The sequence below is a fragment of the Pocillopora verrucosa genome, chromosome 6 (genome assembly GCF_036669915.1).
Source record: "Pocillopora verrucosa isolate sample1 chromosome 6, ASM3666991v2, whole genome shotgun sequence".
In the NCBI taxonomy this organism is placed as follows: Eukaryota; Metazoa; Cnidaria; class Anthozoa; order Scleractinia; family Pocilloporidae; genus Pocillopora; species Pocillopora verrucosa.
This window is the reverse complement of record NC_089317.1, coordinates 13,132,939-13,152,251: the sequence shown is the minus strand read 5'-3', so window position 1 is coordinate 13,152,251 and position 19,313 is coordinate 13,132,939. Positions and strand designations below refer to the sequence as shown.

At 36.9% G+C, this 19,313-nt stretch overlaps 1 protein-coding gene and 1 pseudogene across 8 annotated transcripts in view; both read right to left on the bottom strand.

The window, feature by feature from the left end:
• Positions 1-561: 561 nt before the first annotated feature.
• LOC131768844 (uncharacterized) lies at positions 562-1,148 on the bottom strand (annotated as a pseudogene).
• A 5,487-nt stretch (positions 1,149-6,635) lies between these two features.
• LOC131799331 (uncharacterized) overlaps positions 6,636-19,313 on the bottom strand; it is a 31,119-nt gene continuing 18,441 nt past the window's right edge. For 7 of the 8 annotated variants that reach the window (XM_066168379.1, XM_066168381.1, XM_066168382.1 and 4 more), the window contains 16 exons: positions 18,612-18,878; positions 17,364-17,654; positions 15,635-15,943; positions 11,841-11,923; positions 11,590-11,645; positions 11,096-11,274; positions 10,638-10,748; positions 10,510-10,528; positions 10,346-10,376; positions 9,315-9,618; positions 9,030-9,140; positions 8,415-8,605; positions 7,621-7,743; positions 7,313-7,383; positions 7,104-7,144; positions 6,636-6,911 (listed from right to left, as the gene is read on the bottom strand). In XM_066168379.1, coding sequence (XP_066024476.1) covers positions 6,760-6,911; positions 7,104-7,144; positions 7,313-7,383; positions 7,621-7,743; positions 8,415-8,605; positions 9,030-9,140; positions 9,315-9,618; positions 10,346-10,376; positions 10,510-10,528; positions 10,638-10,748; positions 11,096-11,274; positions 11,590-11,645; positions 11,841-11,923; positions 15,635-15,943; positions 17,364-17,654; positions 18,612-18,878 — 2,339 coding nt within the window. In that variant the 3' untranslated portion in view covers positions 6,636-6,759. Of the gene's footprint in view, positions 7,384-7,600; positions 7,744-8,414; positions 8,606-9,029; positions 9,141-9,314; positions 9,619-10,345; positions 10,377-10,509; positions 10,529-10,637; positions 10,749-11,095; positions 11,275-11,589; positions 11,646-11,840; positions 11,924-15,634; positions 15,944-17,363; positions 17,655-18,611; positions 18,879-19,313 lie in introns of all 8 variants that reach the window. The other variant, XM_066168380.1, reaches the window with a different exon arrangement.

Here is a 19,313-nt window from a genome sequence, read left to right as displayed (position 1 = left end):
TTTTGAAGCCTCCTAAGATCCTACCAGCTAGAGGTACAAGACTGTATTGTTTGTGAATGTTTAAGTCTACCCTCCCCATCCACCTTGTTTGAATATCGGAGTGTGCGTGTCGCGATGTTAATAATCAAAACAACGTGTTGGATTCCTTTCAAAGGTGTTGTTTACTGTTTGTGTTAAATCCGTTAATACACTACAAAGACCAAATGAAAAAAAAGTAAATGTAGACCTATTCTCGAAAAAAAGTGATTCAAAAGAATGTAAGACTGATTTGGAGTGCAGAAAAATAAAATGTAAAGCAAACCATAATAAAAATAGGCAAACACGACTGATCTTGTGTGGTGCCGTCATGGACGAAGTCAAGCAAGTGGTATGTATTTATTTATTATTTATTTATTTAACTTTATTTATACACGGATCAAACATCAGGACTTAAAGTAATTACTAAAATTGCATCAATTACATTATTAAGATACTAATCTACTACTAATTAAATCTAATTACAGAAAAATAAAAACAATGATGAAGTGCCTGCTTTCCATGAATACTGTGTGATTAATTAACTTATTTGTTATCGAAAAGGAAACCCCTTCAGCCGGATTTAAAACTAGCATTAGTTTGTGCTTGCCACAGATTGGTAGGTAAGCTGTTCCACATCACCGCACCATTATAGCTGAAACTGTTTTTTAGAAAATTGGTGCGGGGGAGTGGAACAGCTAATTTGCCTTCACAATTCCTAAGAGAATAGGCAGATATTGCTCTCGTTGGAGATTAATCATCCGTATTGGCATCATATGAAGAAGAGGTCAAATACGCGCAGTGCAATTCTGTAGTTTTTGTCGTTTAATGGAAAGAGATTTATTGCAATTCCCCCATACGACACTACAGTAACCGAAATGAGGTTGAACTAAGGCATTATAGATGCTAAGAAGCGTTTCAAAAGGAACAAAAGATCTGCTTCTTTTCAAGATGCCAGTGCAGGAGGCAATTTTTTTAGAAATATGTTCGATAGGTACGTTCCAAGTTAAGTTTTCATCTATATATATTCCAAGAGGTTTCGTAAATTCTATTTATTTTATAGAATTACTGTCAACAGTAAAAGACGGGAGTCTATTAAAAGTATTTAACCTTTGCCTTGAACCAATCAACATAAACTCAGTCTTTGACTTATTAAGAGTGATTTTATTTGCCGATAAAAAGACAGTAATTTTAGTTAGATCATCGTTCATATTTTCCTCCACATAGGCAACATCGTTACTGGCAAAGGTCAAACGAGTATCATCCGCATATATCCTGGGATGTGAGTGAACAAGACTCTAGGCCATTAAAGTAGGAAACTTAGATGCGAATTCACAGCTCTGATATAGAAAACGATACCTATCTTAATTGCAGTAGCGCAGCTTAGGAAATAAAAACGGAAAAGCAATTAAAAGTTTCTGCTTATCTATGCAAGGTTGGTGTGGAAACTATCGTATGAAAAGAAATTAAAGTTACGAGTATAAACTCAGCTGCTAACTACCATGAAAACCAATTTTTTTTCCAGAAAGGCCATTAACACTTATATTTACCTTAAAAGAAACCAGTAATAAATACCAAAAGTGCCGGCAAGCAGGTTCATATGATGAAAGCGAGTAACAACAAAAATCTATTCCAAAAGCTACCGTGGTTTTATACATTTTTTGATTTACTAAAATGAAAGGACTTGAAATGGCCAAATGTGAAAGTTTACGAGTAAATATGTTCCGAATAACAACCACACAGAAAAACCGGTAAATTTTACCGTAACATAAGATTAGGTAGAAGTTATGGTGGTAATTGACCTGTTCTTTGCTAGGATGCATAGGGTTTGATGATTGTAGTGTATATCTTTTAGCTTTAAAACTTTCAACTTTGTATAAATTGTAACTGTTTGCCATATCTATTTCTCTGTACGTTAATCCCTCAAAGTTGAAGCAGGTGAGTCAATAACCTGACTTCCTTTGTCTGGAATTGTGTGATTATATAATTTTGCTGTGTAAGTTACCACATTGTAACATGTAATGGTATTATTTAGATTGCATTAAATACTCTTTCTCAAGCTTTCATTAATGCATGGTATTTCTCATCAATGCTTATACCCAAACGAAACTTTGATATACGGAATTGGTTTCAAGATACGGGAGTTTTAAAGGGCTAGAATTAGGAAAGGCAAGGATCCTCCTTTAATTTGGACTGAAATCAAATGGGGCCCTCCTTTTTTAATTCATGTTTTTACTTTGACGTGCCTCCTCCCCTGTAATGTTTAGGGCACATAGATGAAGAGAAAATTGTTTGTATTTTAACGCATGAAAGTTATTAAGGCTCAATTTTCCAAACTGCAATTATAAGTCACGCTCAATAGAATATAATTGTAACTGATCCTGACATCATACACCTCATCTGAAGAGGAAAACATTCTCTATCTTCGAAAATTTGCTCAAAACATCAGGAACAACAACGAGGATCTCACGCTGTTTAAAGATACCGCTGACCAGCATGCGTGTTGATCGCCTTGAAAGTTGTGAGAGCATCGTCCCCAGGTTCCAGACTTCGTCAATTATTTCCCCCCCTCCCCAACTTCCGGACTGGGCTGGGTTGTTCAAAGCTGGGTTAAGATAACCAAGGGTTAGTGTGAACTCTGATTTCAGATCTGAAAGCTTTAAAATATAAATAATAAGAATTTGATGATTGTATGCTCGATATAGAATAGAGGAAATGATCCCAAAAAGGCTTCCGAACAAAGGAGTAAAGAAATCCAGATTAAAATTTAACCCTGTGTTAGCACTAATCCGCCTCCGAACAACTGGGCCCTGGTCTCTAAATCTCCTTGAGGAAACTCTTCTACAATCAGTGCTGAAGAGTTTTATTACAGTTTTTATTCAGTATAATGAAGGGCTGGAAAATAACCTATCTAGAGCTCCGCTTTTAGGCTTGGCTAAATCTATATTATATGGATAGATAGCAGTTTTCAAGAAGTTTGTGGACTCCTCGACGTGTGTGTGACCAGCGGCGTTCACGACGAAAGGTAAACCTTAAAAGACTTTCAGTTGTTATTCACTTTTAAACCTAAAATATTTAGATTACAGCGTACAGAAGTTTTTGTGTTCAATATTGTTGACTCACTGAAAAGTAGTGGCAAAACATAATAGATAAAATCATTGTCCTTGTTTGTTTGTTTTCTGCTTTGCTTAGGGTTAGGGTTAGCTTTTTTCTTCATTTTCCGCCACTGTGACCCACATACTTCTCGTTATATTTGATTAAGAAAGACGTATTCAAAGATTTCTTTTGAACTTCAGCCGTGTATAACACCAAAAGCGGCATATCAGAATGAAAAAGAAGAGACTTCTTTGTTACGCGAAATGTGGTCGGAAGTCGGGAGATCTTTTTCTTATCACTTTCTACGCATCTTTGGTGTTTGCCGTTTAGTTCAAGACACTATGGCAAAACAAAGGCTTCCCGCTTGATCGCCTGATGTAAAAGCGAACCAAAAGTGATTTAATTTTTGTTCTAGTCTTTGTTTGAGTTCTCCAGATTAAAAAATCACTTCATTTAGGCGCTTTTAGAAAGGATAAATGGCGGAACGATTGATTCTCCAATAGATGCAAATACCCGATTTCCAGCTCACCTGCAATTTCTATCGTCTTCAAACTAAACTTTTGAAGTCAAATTTCAAGTCAAAACGCTTCAGTAACAGCTTAATTTACCGTCTTAGCAGATTACTCTAAAGACCGAGTTCTCCGTTCTTCCCTCCTCGTTCATCGTTTATCGTTTTTAGTAACATTCCTCCAGATTTCAAGAATGGTTTTTCATGATTTGAAAAAAGAAAAATCACCAGCACCCTTGGAGTTTAGTGAAGAGCATGTACGCGACCTCTCAGTATCAATGAAATTAAGGGTTTGATCCTTTGAGCTTGGCGGGAGGTCCAATAATTCAGTGCGACATCGTTTAGTCGCATCGCTTTTTATGTTGCGATTTTAGAACTAGCTGTCGTTTCAGCGAAGAATGTGGTGGAAGGAATAACCACCGTGTTTGACGAATGTATGGTATTGATGACCAACAGACTCGGACCTCTGGTCAGAGAAAGCATCTCGCGGTGGAGGAAAATGAAAATTAAAGGAATATGTAGGAATATTGTATGTATAATGTCTACGTAAACTTTCTGCACACTTGACTACGTAACACAAGTGAAACAGAGTCATTTAATAAAAGGCACTAGTGTAGACCTTTTGGGTTTGTAAAACTGATGATCAAAAACGAAATAATGATATTCTTCTCAGAAATCGTTGTAGATAATCGGCCACAATTTTATGACGTTCTTTCTCAATAGAAAGCAGAATGAATTGTAAAGCGAAATCAGAGTAGACCTCAAATCAGTTTGGACTAAAAGGCCATTTGATAGTTTCTGTCTCTATGTAAAGCTGAATGCCAACCATTTGATAGCTGCAACGGTTACTAATTATTTTGTTAGTTGATTATGTCCTATCTCGAGAGAACCGCAATCTAAGTGACTCAAGACTAGCAGCATAAACCCCTATCGAAGTGCAAGAGAAGAGGATAGGGTTCTCGTTGTGATTGGATATTTTGTAAGAGAATATCAATTACTAACTGCTGAACACAGCTGTTAAGGTATGATTTAACCGACAGAAAGAACACTTATGATATTCCTACAAACCCAACTACATTATCAAACAACGTGTAATGTTCTTACCAAGGAGCGACTCCTAAAGCAGTACAGTGATTATCCTTAGTAAACTTTCCTTATCCCACCACAGACTACAACTTAGCTCACCAATGACACAATCTTTGCATCAGGGGTGGACTCGTGATGTTGTTTGGAATGGCAAATTTGACAAAGTTCGACATTTGCAGAAATGTTAGGATAAAACTCATTTTCTTCTCAGCAAAAGCCTTCAAAAAATTATGTATAAAAATTTCAGTGAATTCATTTTGCAAAGCTACGACCACCCCCCCCCCCCCCTTCCCCTCTCCATTTCACCCCCTCTCCTCTCTATGCTGAAGCATCATTTTGCCCTCAGAAACAAAATAACGTTTGGGAATATTTCCAAACAGACGCTAAACTCTCCTTCATTTGAATGTTAAGACTATTCCTCAGGTATCCTCTACTCCAGACTGAAAGAGCGTTATTTTAATATTAGGTACTGTTTCTAGTGCAATTATTTATATCAGCTGAGGAAAGAAGGGTTTTGACCAAAAGGTAACCTAGTTTATAATTATGTAAGATTGATGGACTCTTAACTTAACCTCTACTGAGAGTGACAGGAGAACATGGTCTCTTAGATGTAAGTCTCCTGGAACACGTACAAGCGATTTTTTGCACTTCGGGAAGCTCTGTTACTTCGGTTTGGTTTTGTCCTTCCTTCAAAGGAGAAATATAGAGAGATGGGTCTAGATATAATAGGTCAATGTCGTGGAGAGAAATGTGTGAACTGGTGTACAGCATCATCATGTAGACAGAGTCAACTCAGAACTTTTCAACACTTTTATTATGTAAAAAAAAATAAAGTTATTACATTAGCAACGTATCCAAGAAAAAAAAGACTTCAACCCGTACCTACGACCAGTTTGTTGAGTAATAGTATCTAGTACGCGAAAACTATCGGCCTGTTAGGCCAAACAACAAACTTTCTTGCAGAAGTAATGTGCCAAGTACAATTTTGATTAGAATTCCGTATAAAAGTATCTCGAGTTGGTATCGCAAGTAAAGGCAGTCTTTGGGAAAGCAATTTATGCGCACGATTAGCTTTCCTAAAAACAAGCGGGTTTTGCGGCAAAATTTTTTAGCAATTTATTAAAATTGTACACAACTATGGCTTTCAGAGCGAGATCTCATCATCACCTTAGAATTGAGCCAGAAAATAAACTGAACTCAAACGTTTGTGTCGAGGCATATATGTAAGTACTTAATACGCTAAAGAGAAAATGAGATTAAACTTTATGGGTAAACTTATAAAAGCGTTTCAGCTTTTAAGAATATGAAGTCAATTGAATTACAATGTTACAGCCTAACTGCTAAACGCAACATGGCTATTTCTACCAAGTAAGCGTGTAAGAAAACGATGATTAATCCCTGAAACTTGTCTAGGCGAAGTGTTCAAAATACTAGCAGGTCATATAACGTGGACGTGTATATAACTACACCGTTAAATCCTCGACGTTTGCATACAATTGCTTGTCGTACATTTTCATGTCAATTAGCTTCTGCAGAGAAAAATAATATAATAATCAGCATCATTAAAAAAGTTTTAAGTGGTTATCCTCATGAGTGGTTAGGTTTTTACACCAAAACAAATTCAAGGAGGAAGTATTTTATGGCGTCGTCGTCTGCTACTCTTTGTGCGTCTCAATGCAGTTTTGCAATCACCCTATGATCTTTTAAATAACCATCAAGTGTTAATTGTCATTGAGACATTCAAGTTCATTTCTTTGATGTTTTTTGTGGAGTGCTAGCTTCAGTGACATAACAAAAAGTTGCATTCCAAACTTCGTAAAAAGTACAGAGATGAGTACATATTACTACGCTATTTAGGCTCAATGCTGTTACGTTTAACCCTAATTACGTGAAAAAAAACTTTCATATTGATAAAAATTCTGACCTTGTGTAGGGTTTCCATGTCCTTAAGCTGATTTTTCAATTCAGTGAAAGTTGGTCTTGAGTCTGGGTCATTCTTCCAGCATTTCATCATGATCTGATACCTGGTATTATTCAAATAATCTGTTAAAGATTTAAAGAATGTTTCCTTGTACGACGAGGGAGAACAAGTAAATAAAGAAAACTTGCAATTTTTCATCGACGTGTTGTGGTTTAGGCATCCTGTATCCATCCTGGAGTAAGTTTGCAATTTTTCTTCCATCCATTCGTGGGTAAGGTGAACCGCCTGGAAGAACCACAAGACCATCGAAATATAAATGTGACAAAAAAACGACCTTCAATGAAACACCACCTTTGTCACTAGATGTAGTTTGAAGCTCATTACGTTCGTCTCACTGAACACGATACATTGTTTAATTAAGCATGGTATAAAACAAAAAACATCTACAGAGCCTTATAAAATTCCATTCGATGTTACCTATGGTGAAAATCTCGTATAACAGAACTCCATAACTCCATCTGCAGAAAGACAAATCAAACGAATATAAATTTAGTGACTATAGACATAAACAGTATATAAGACGAATAAAATAAATGTATTCTTTGACAAAGCATAGAATTCAAGTCCTGATTAAAATTGATAAAATTTTTGATAAACTGCTACGGGTAATAATCAGGTATACTTACACGTCACTTTTGGTGGTATATTTACCATACAATAAGGCCTCATAAGCTGTCCACTTCACGGGAAGACGGCCCTAAAGATTTTAAATATCACTTTGTGAAACAGCTCGAGAATTATAGGAAGCGAGTAGTCAGAAATAGTGATATTTAAAATTGTACTCGCATACGCATGGCTGATAGTTTCATTAGGGTCCCAAGGAATTCATGATCGAAATCAGGAATATATCAGCTCAACCACAACAATGATTGTCAAAGATCACTAAACTGAACGAAATGTAATACCGCCCTCACCTCCCCTTTTTCTTGATTACCTTTGTCTTTCGTTCATAAATATTTTCCTGCTGCACATCTCTGGCCATTCCGAAGTCTGTCACTTTACACATTTCCTTTTGTCCAACCAACACATTACGGGCCGCAAGGTCTCGGTGAATGATCTAAGAAAGAATTGATGTAACAGCAAAAATTAGCGATTGTAGATGAAAAAGAACTGAAATGAAATGGTTCAGAGAGGAAAATAGAAATATCTAGCAACATAATATGGTGTGTGTATTTCTTTTTCTTCCAGATGACAGAAAATTAAAACTACTACAATAACTGCTCCATATTCCAAAGAAAAGCAAACTACTTTTTTTTTGCAATACGTAGTCATTTCAAAGAACGCTTACCTTAACATTTTAATCGAAATAGGATTCTGTAATGAAGCAGTTTAGCGACCAAAGACGATTTTTTTAAGTTGAAGTTTTAATTCCTTTTCTTTCTTGTCACTAAAATGGATATTTGTTGTACGCTCAGTTTAAGCTGAATATCTTAAAAGATCCTATTCCTTCACGTCTCTGCATTTGCTCACACGAGAAAAACCCAGATATTTTATTTCGATGGGGTACACTTGCAAGGATGCACAAATATCGCCATTCTCGCATTGAAATAAAACTTATATGATGACGTCAAAATCGGGAGGGTTCCTGGCCCTAAAGAAATAGCCTCGACAAGACGATAAGAATACGTCTGCATCTCCCAGGCGTGATCTTGTTAAGACATAATATTCCATGCCAGAGCTTAACATGACGATAGAGTAGTTTGTCTTTTTTGTTTTTAACTAACTTACAGATTTTGCGGACAAGTAACTCATTCCATCAGCAATTTGCCAAGCAAACTTCATCAGCTGCTGTGACGTCAGATTTGTTTGTGGTTTGATATCCGGGTCTTTGTAGTAAGTGTCTTTTAATCCACGGCTCTTTCTCAGGTAACCCAGCAGATCCCCAAAAGGCACATATTCAATCAAAACCAACAGCTGTTCTGAAGAAATTAAATAATTTAATTGATATGTTACTTTCTTTAAAAAAAAAGCAGTAATTGAAATAGATGAATAGCCCAGTCATGGTCAACACTTTTGAAGAAATCGCATGAAAACAAGAAAAACTATGCGACGGTCTCATAAGAAAGTACAGACCAATTATTCCCTTACAAAAAGCGTTTCTGCTTCTACAACAGAATGATCTGTTCAGTGGCAAATATTCGGTCTTAGTCTATCAGTAAATCCAGGAACGTCTGTGTTGGCTAAAATAAGATAAAATTACCTTATGCGATGGTTGTTTGTTTTGCTCAATTGCGAAGCGGTCACCCTTCCACTAAGGCAAATTATCGATGACGAGAAAGCGTTACAGAGTAAATCATAAGAAAAATGTGTACAGCAAAATTATACTGCATAACTAAAGCATACCAGATTCTGTAACACATCCCAGAAGTTTAATGACGTAAGGATGTGGTTTCAGCTGTTTCATTGTGTCAAGTTCTTTCATCAGATCTCTCTTGTCCGATTCAGTAGCGTTTGCTGGAGCATTAAAAACAAGGAGAAAAAATTTGGTTAACGGGAATAATATGCGAAATGTCGGAATAACAACATAACTTATGAAATGGCAAATAGCTAAATAATTACAGTAACCCGGTAACATTTCCTGAATGTCTGTAGGCCAAGACTCATTCAATTTACAGTACAAGAGCTCACTTTTAAGCATCTTAATAGCCACTGTGGTCGTTTCAGGACTCCCTCGAAGTCCTACTGCTGTTCCCTTGGCAACCTGACCAAAAGCACCTTTACCAATGATTTTTTCTATGGTCACGTTATGTCTAGGAACTTCCCAGCAGCGTGTTAATGGATGAAGAGGCACGTAATCAGCACCTGGAGGGGTACTTTGTGCTTTTCTATCATCTTTGTTGACTTCTATGAGATCCATGTATTCCGCATGAGGCTGGGTGAGTTTTCTTGAATCAGGTAGACTTGGTTCGATATCTTCTAATAATGTTTCATTCTATTAAACCAACACACTGTTAAGGTATTCATATCCAAATCTGTTATTAATCCCAGTAAAAAGTACCTCATGGTTATAAAAATCAGTTCACCTATTTTTATCAGACAAATGTTTATATTCTTTCATGATAAGAGATTATAAATAGTTTATAACCTCTTGTCCTTATTATTACTAACATTTTGTTCTCTGCTTTTGAAACAATCATGTCCAATAGAGTGATCGAGGCTCATAGCATATTCGTCGAAGCTACAAACTGCAACGTGAAGATTGTCGATTGGTAGTCCAATATTTTGACAAATAAACGCACGAAACAACTCTTGCAGTACCAAGATCCTAAACTCACGTTTAGAAAATAAGGCATCAAGAAAATACGACGGCCAAAATGCACGAAATTGATTATTCAGAAAGCAAATATCAACCGGGTGCAGATCAATTAGCGATCTGTGAAGTGAAACCAAGCGGTTGAACCAGGGACAATCGAAGGAAAATCCATGGAGTGGCTTGGTAAAGGACATGATCACAGGACAAAGACCTTATCGAGCCTAACTTCCTCTTTTATTTCATTGTATCTGCCACCGATGCAATATGCTTTTTTTATGTAGAACTACAAATTTTTTCCTTCTCATTTGCTGCAAGCCTTTATTTTCTCATAGAAAGTAGAGGTAAAGTAAGATTACATAATTTCTGGTCACACTAACATGACATCAATGTCTTAGCGGTAACTTACGTCGCAAACACGTCTCTCATCTTCATAAGTCCTACAATTGAGAAAGCATAGAAATAATAATAAAAAGCTAAGAATTTCATCAGTTTTTATTGGAGTTTTGTGTTAAGATGAAACCATATCGGGTACATTACATCGACACAATCCAACTAGCAGAAAATTCTCACCTCTGTTTCCCTACAGCGGCTGAAAAAGAACGAAAGGAAAAAATACAAATGATGTACGTGAGTAAAAATTTGCTTTTGCGTGAAAAAGAATCTTGCAGCCAAACATAGATTATGATTCTTTTACCTACCTTTCTTATGTAGCCAGATTATGTAAATAATTAGAAGAAGGACTGTGAAGGCAAGAACCCCAATTATGGCCAACAAGACGTTGTTGGATGGGCAGTTACATTCCTCAGGACCTAAAATGATTCATTTTGCAAAGCTTGATGAAATAATATTCAAACAACATTTACACTGATCCTGGTCGATACACTGCTCTCACTACATAGCTGAGGTTCATGACCGGAAAACGTTAACTCTAATTGGCTTGGTACGAAGGAAGAGTAAGGTGCTAATCTCTCTAAAATAATTTTTAAGAGTAAGACTTCGTTTAATTAAATAAAACAACAACGAAAAAAACAAAAACCTGGAAGTGCATCAGTCACAGAATAAGTTGTTTAATTAAATAGATCCGGAATACAATTATAAACAGTCCATCTTCGGAAGAATACGTGTAAACATTGAACAATGTCTTTGTAAAATTTACCTTTTGTTGTGCTTTCCGAGCCATCTGTGAGTATTAAAACTTGTTTAATTGAGTCTGGATTGACTTTAAAACCTCTGAATTTGTCTTGCCTTGCAGCATCCGACAGGACAATCAAAACATTGCTGACGACTACAGTTTGATTGAACCTCATCATAAAGTCAAGAACAACACTGCCACACCTAGATAAGGGGGGGGGGGGGAAGGGAGAGAGAGAGCAGAGAGTATCATCGCACACATTCGTACTTTGGTGATTTTTAAGTGGTAAAATATATTGAGATTTAACCAATGTATTAAACCAAGGTAAATAAAGACAATATTAAAGACAATATACTTCAAACATAAATTATCTTGTATTAAATAAAATTTGCTAGAGCAGAAAAAACACTATTACAGCTAAAATACAACACATTGAAATAAAGCTCCTCTCCCCTACTAGAAGGCAAATTTGAGTTTGCATTTGTTGTTTCAGTGTAGAACAACAAACTGTACCTTACCTGGTGTTCACAGTGTTGCCGGATGAGCAGCCAAACCTGAAGGCAATTTGACAAGCCTAAAAGGACATATCAAGAAAAAACGTATATTCAAATGCTTGTCACATATTGAAGATCGTTCAGAATATCTTATTTTTTTAACAGAAATATTAAGATTTCATTCAAGAACAGATTGAATAAGATTCACTTTTCATGATAAATCTCATGGCAGTATTCCTTAAACTCCAGTATATGGATCAAGTAGATTATCTAACCATTTCTGGAAATTTCGCAGCAACTTCCGAACGTCTGCTACAATCCTCCTGTATTGTCGCTGTCAGGTAAACTTCTGTGCTTACTGTTTGAACCGGGAAAAAAACAAAATACGACTGAAAATGAACGTTTGTTTGTTTGCACAAGAATTATCTTTTGAACTCCTGTGTAAAAAACAGCCTTTACTTACAAAGAACACTGGCCTAAAATGTACGAATGTAAGGCCAATTTGAGAGATATTGTTTTTCTTGTGTTCTGCGTCACGATGGTGTTGTCAGAATCGTTCCCCTAGTCGTCTTCCTTTTTCGCCGAAGTAAAATTTTTTGAAATAACCGCAAGTTATGACATAGATGACATTGGTGGAGGCAGTCTCAACATTATTTATGAAAGGAAGAGTTTTGTGTCATGCACGCAAGGTGAAAGCCTCGGGTTGATCATTTATTTAGAAAGTATTTCTGACCAAATAGTTGTCTATGTTTAATGCGAAAATAATATACCAGTTTTTGGATTATTTTGAAGTAATTTAAATTTGTTAGAAGGACAGGTCTTGCCGGTAAAATGGAATACGATCATTTTTTTCCTTCTGTGACGTTTGTAGAATGCCGAATTTCGATCAGTTGTTTAAGACTCCCTTGAATGACAAAGGTAGGAGAAGAACTGGCGTATTACCTCTGACATCTTGGAAAATCAGAACTGTCAATATATAGGCGATGAAGCCTAAGACACTGAGAACAAGGAATGGTATTCTTGACATGTGATAGATTTGAAGATGACAAAACTATGAGACATAGTCTGTAGCACACCCACTGATGCATAGACTGTTATCTGTTAACTTTGACTTCTAGAGAAGCCAAAGATGTGTCACAAATTTCCTAGATCTATTTTAGAGCTCAATGAAAGTAACTGACCGCAATTAAAAAATGACTGAGTTCCTCTCTGGTGAGAAAAGTAGCACTGATACAGTGATCAACGTGGCGACCTCAAATTCCAGCCCCCTATTTACGCCTGGTGGATGACTCTATCTCTTTGTAATACATTTGCATGTCAAGGGTCGATTCCCTGTCATTATAAATAAGTCCCGTCTAGGAATGCAATTTCTGAATTCGATATCATTTACACAGCCATCAGCTGGGAGTGTAATTGCTGCCGTTCGTGAAGATTCTTAAGCAAGACTGCTGTTTCGATTCTTTCTGAATCTCTTTAGTTGCCTCCTAAGAAAAAATTTGGTCGCGGAAGAATTACGAGAGCCCACAGGCCCTTCAACTCTTTTTAACTTTCCTTTTTAACGAGGGAGCAGCAACAGACAGTGAATTCCCATTATATACATTTCTCGCTACTCTCTCTTCCATCAAAGATGTTCACTCGACTGCGACAAGATGCAAATGACTTAAGCCCCGTTCAAACGATCATGAACGTTAATGATAGACAACTGAATGACAGTTGCAACTTTCATTCACATCATTGACTATCAAGTTTGTGTTCAAACGGTTCATGACAGTCAATGATAGTTGACAAAATATCACGCGATGAGATCGCGTAATTGTACACAAATACGGTGCGCGCTAAGGTCAGCAATTTCAGCGGCACTTGAAATTTTAGTCAAGAAGTTACAAGTTAAAGATACTGAAGCCTACCAAGAAATGATGGGAATTAACTACGAGACATTCTGGGAAATTTCAACGGCTATTTTAGTCATTTTACCGTTGCCATTTCGATTTGAGCCCGTTTTTGGGCAAAACTGCTGACCTAACAACTATCATTCACTATCTTCCTCTTGTTCAAACAGCAAAAACTATCATTAACTATCATGTCGAATTTGGACATGTCCAGACTACATGATTTTTGATGAAATGCGATGATAGAACATGACAGTTCGTGTTCAAAGGCGCTTGATAGTCGACACTATCGTCAACTATCATGACCGTTTAAACGGGGCTTCAGTTTTACTTTTGCGACCATGATGCAAGGCAATCAGAGTGCGCACAGGTTCAGAATAAATAATGTTTTCTTCTTCAGATGTCGTGTATGATGTCAGCGTCGGTTGAAATGATATTTCATTGAGCGTTATTGTGAACTTTGGTTTGGGAAAATGAGTCAGAGTTGAAAGAAACGACCATAAGCAACTTCCAGTTAAGAGATTACCGGTCGGCTAATAGATAGGTATAAATGAGATGAGCGAGTCAGTGAAACAATACGCCAGAAACGTACGGGCTTCTCTTATATCTTCTCTTTATGTCGCCAGTTATGATTGTTCACTCCACAGTTTTCTCTATTGTGTCAAACTCCTCTGATAGTTGTACTAAATTAAAAAGAATAGTCACTTTCAACCTGTTTTCAGTTCTTCTCTTCAGATTATTCGTGTTTCACGATTGTCCTCTTTAAACCAAATTTCAATGATCATGGCAACTCTAGGCACTGAAATACGGAATTTGTCTTGTTTCTGTTTCTTGCGCTGCTAAAGTTTGATTTAAACGAAGACAAGCTAGAACTAGAATATCTAATCTCAAACTTGATAACGATAAGAGACTTAAGATTCAACTTCAAAGATATTTGAAGAAACCTAGAAAGGCTTCATGTTGGTTAGAGGATGTGAAGCAGCGCAAGGAAAGAATTTGCAACCCGTGTTTTGAGCGGGAAATCATACTGGTGAGGTTGTTGTTGAAAAGTGATTCTTGGTATTTTGCAATTTCTAATAAACTTGCAAAGCAACGATACTCAAAGCTAAAGCTTTTCCCTTTTCCAAACGGAAGAAAGAGAGAGAGAGAGAGACCAAAGAGAGAGAGAGAGAGACCAAAGAGAGAAAGAACTTAAAAGGCGTGGAGCGAGTTGAGAAAAACGCGAAATGGGGTTTGATAGGGCGAAGAATAGGCAGAACACAGCGAGGGGAAGACGATAGAAAACAAGAAAAGGTTAAAATAGAATGGCGAATATCTAGCGAAGACCAATGTGAGAAGAGAATACAAAGAGCTCCAGAAAAGAGACTGAAAAGAGATCATCAACAAAGAGAAAGTGAACTACGTTTGTAGCGAAAACGAAGATCCCCGAAAACTAAGACCTAAGACCTAAGAAAATGAATACCCCTCCATGACCTTAAGACAGGAAGTTTGTGTCACGCTCTGTAGCCTCACCGAAGAAAATCTGTGAAAAGATAGACAACCTCTCTGTTCGCAGCGTGAGGCAGCGTGACTATACATTCTTAATTAAGCTAAAGCGAAATCGCCGACAATTCTGAGTTCTCGCGGTTCAGTAATCTGGTGTCGAAATTACGGTGCGCAGAGGAGGCTAAGTTCTAAGTCGCTTTCATCGGTATGAAGAATAAAGTGCCGTGGTGGTGAAAATGACAGAATAGTTCTCGGAATTCAGTGTGGGAGAGTGAAATTTTTTGATGTGGGAGAGATGCATCAGCTAAGTGATGGCAGCAAAGGAAAGAAAAAAGCAGTTAATTTAAATGTAAGAAGATTAAACGAAAGTGTTGCAGACTTCTCTTACCAGATTCAGATCAGCATGTGTCAGACTTAAAATATTTGTGTGTGCCAGCCAATGATTAAAATCTCAGTTAATAGATATTGATTAATGATTAAAATCTCAGTTAATAGATATGCCATATATTTGCAGTTGGCATACAAATATCAACTGCGACGTAAGTAAAAATTTTTCTCATTGATTAAGGTTCTTGCAAGCGAAGAACTCACCCGTAAAAACCTCGATGTTCATGACACGGAGAGTCCCGGAAAACTAAGTAAAGAAAAAAGATAACCTTTGAAAGGCGAAAATAAGATTCATTTGAAGATACTACCTTCTGCCTTGACTTGCTGGATATTTGCTTTCTCCTGTTTTAGGCTTTCACCAAGCTCATTAGTTGCAGTAATGGCAAACTGATACACCTTTCCTTTCTCCAACGCTATTTTCAATTCTCTCGTAGAAACATCTCTGATTTTCCTTATTTCTGTCCAATGTCCCACTTTTCCATCAGTCACTACTCTTTGGTACACTGTATACATGATAATAACTTTTCCATAACTTTCTGGCTCCTTCCACTTTAGGGTAATTGTATCGTCTGTTGTTTTATCTGGCAGTTCGTCTATTTCGACCACATCTGGGGCTCCTAGATTGATGTCAACGACATGAACAGCGTGAAATTTCTAATAATTATATAATTTCTTGTTACAAACCTGGTCAGAACCATTATCAATGATTAACTAATCTGTAAACTGGTCGAGGATTTGTTTGGGATATTTCTGAGACGAAAGTGTATGGCAACCAAATTAACTTAAGTACTGAGATAAATTCAAAATAATTTGAAAGGACAAAAAGTGATAATGAGAAGTCTAAAATGATGGTCGGTTATTGCCTAAAACAAATACTGCATTTATGAGGCGAATTAGAACGATACACTGACTTCTACTGGCATTGTAATTGCTATTTACACGTGATCAAATGAAGGACCGATGCATAGATGACGTCACAATTCACCGTTCGTTTGTGTCACGTAGTTACAGAAAGGATCTCAGTTCGTGTGCAACTACTTTCCGCTTTTGAAAAGTTTGACATCGCGCATGATTAAGTACAGGCCTACGATTCTTCTTCTGCAAATATAAGCTGGCACGGGTTTTTCCGCCGAGACAACAAGCTTTTTTCTTCAGGCGGTTTGCCAACCGAGGAGGCAATGACAAGAAGCGCTTAAGCGATAACAGGTGCGACGAACTTCATTGCCATATTACGGCTGCTCAATTCAGTTACTAAGTTCACAACTGTTACCAAAATATTTTTTTTGTTGAGTGAGATATGTGCCGGATGAGATTCGAAAGAAACTTTCTTGAAAACGGCAACCTTAATTGTTTTGGTTTGGGCTAATCCCTGCAAAATGAAAATAAGCTATTTCTCATCTTAAAGAAAATATACGAAGGATTCTTCGAGGCCGTCCACACACTGTTTGACGAGATTTCCCCATAATATTTGCATATTAGAAGCGACATTCATGAAAGGCCCATTTCTTCAAACTTCAATTCTTTGGTCAAACGATGTGTGGAAATCGTCTCACTGTCTAAAGGGATAGTTGGTTATTGGGCGTTCTGAATATGGTCAGTAAGAGTTTAGGAAAAATGTATCCAATTAACCTAAGGTCCCTATGTAGCGGCTGTTGTTGTGGCTGATTCATATTGCAGATTTTGAAACGTGAACATCAGAAAATAAAAAAAAAAAAAACGACAAGGCAAACAATACTTGATAAATCAGGTAACATTTACGGTACGTAACCGCGTAGGTTGTCTATTGTTCTCACCTACGATCATTGGTTTTTCATTGTTTATTATTATGCTTCTTCAAACGTAGGTGCCTCTAAAACAATTATCACAAAGGGAAAGGAAACTGGCCACTAAGGAGGGGACAAACGCTGAAAATCCAAAACCTTATAATGCAGCGAGCAGATAACGTTGTTAAAACTGGGTTACTCACAACAAATCTAAGTTGGCGAAACAATGATTGGTGGAAAGTGCTCAGTCACGATATCACTTTTGATTCCTCACCTTCAAACTTGGTCTTAAAGTTCCATAGAGTAGGATCTCCCTCGAATACAAAATTTCTGGAAAACAGTTTCACTGTGTAGTTGGTATTTTTCTCCAAACCAGGAAACGAATAACTTGTCGTCCCAGGATCGGTGATATTAACCTTTTTTATCTCAGTTCCATCCTTTTGTAAGATCATTTGGAATCCTGTAATCGGACTTCCTCCATCATCAGCTGGTGCAGTCCATTGTATTGTTATAGAAGTTGCTTGAATGACTGATTCTGATTTGATGGATGCTTTCCCTGGTTTCTCTACATAGTGCCATAAGAAAAGAGATTATTTTGAGTTTTGTCACAACACTAAGGATGAATGCAAGTCCATGTCTTATCACAGTTTATTATTCAAGTTTCATACACTGTTCGAATTCCGATTTTCTGATTAGATGATTTTACCACGTGATACTGGGTTGTGACGAAACAACCTCCTTGACGTCATTATCGTGGTGTAATAGTCGGTGAACTCGTGCAGGTAAATCCCCATAGTTCATTCGCTGAGTGCGTTAACATGTAATTAATGAATATAAATGTAGCTACCGGATACATTCAGCCAAGAGACTCATAAAAAGTGAAAAAACTTATAGTCCATGGTTGAGGAAGTTTCCTATAGATACCCGCATGGGAAGATGTCATCAATCTGCCTGAAGTTCAATGCTCTTTGTGACGTGTTTAATGCTACCAAAGGGCAAGGTGTCGACAGTTTACTTTAAACCTTTTTTTTTAAAATAAATTTGGGTGTATTTCCCACTAAAAGATCAGGCTAACAATATCTGGCATAATTCCACCATTACGCCGTTATACCTCATTGGGTAACGAACGCGAAAAACATGTGTAGGTCAAACGCAGCTAAAGAGGAGAAAAATGCGAACGGAGCGCCCAGATAAGGCCGCAGGATGTATGTCGAAATCTGGGCGGCCAAATTGTTAGTAAATGAAATAATAGTAGAATGATAAATCCCTTACTCGATGGTTTAACATAAGCTTATTTTTTTCCACACGCCTATAAGCCTTGCAAAATATCCGCACTTATTATATGTTAAATCATCGAATGAGATGTACAAAGTGAATGAATTACTCTGTCAAATACTTTGTAAGAACATTTGGCTTTTACTTCTAATACAACTGAAACAGTGATAATGAGCAATGGCAAAAGAAAATGCTGACCTTATATAGAACTTCTTCTTATCACAATACACTGATCTTTTTTACTTACTTATCTGATTTATCTTTATTAATTTCTCATCAGATGGAGGAAGTCCATTGACAGCAATGCACTTGTAATGACCAAAATCTTGATCACCCCTGAGTGGCACCTGTACTTTGTTTTCTCTGGCTGTGACTCTATTTATTTCACTTCCTTCAGGTTTGTACCAAGAGAGTGTTGGTGTAGGAACACCATCAGAAAGACACTTCAAAGTCACAGTCTGGCCAATCCAAGACTTCTTAGATGACGTGGTGACATTTTGAATTGTGGGCGGGTCTAAGAATGAATACAAATGCAATACGCAATTGAATAACTAATTGGTGATACTTCATAAGAATCAGAACATTAATGAGCTTTATCGTTCCACTACTGTGTCATTTTACCAAATAAAGTAATGAGGAAGGCAAAATATGCCATAGTATTACATTTTAAAACAAGGCAAAAATACGTCGCAGCATATTGGCACTGAACGATCCAAACATTGTTTTTTTTTTCGTTTTTTACATTTGACTTTTAAAGAAGCGAACTTTTAAGCACAAAAGAACACAAAGGACATTTAAATGCTTTAGTTCTGGTTGTTTCCATCTTTCGCGCATATCTTATGCAATGGATACAATGCATAGATAAAGCCGTGGGATGTAATTCGCACACTAAAAGTTAAAATACTAAAAACTGAAAATAATAGTGGAATAATAAATCTCTCATTCGATG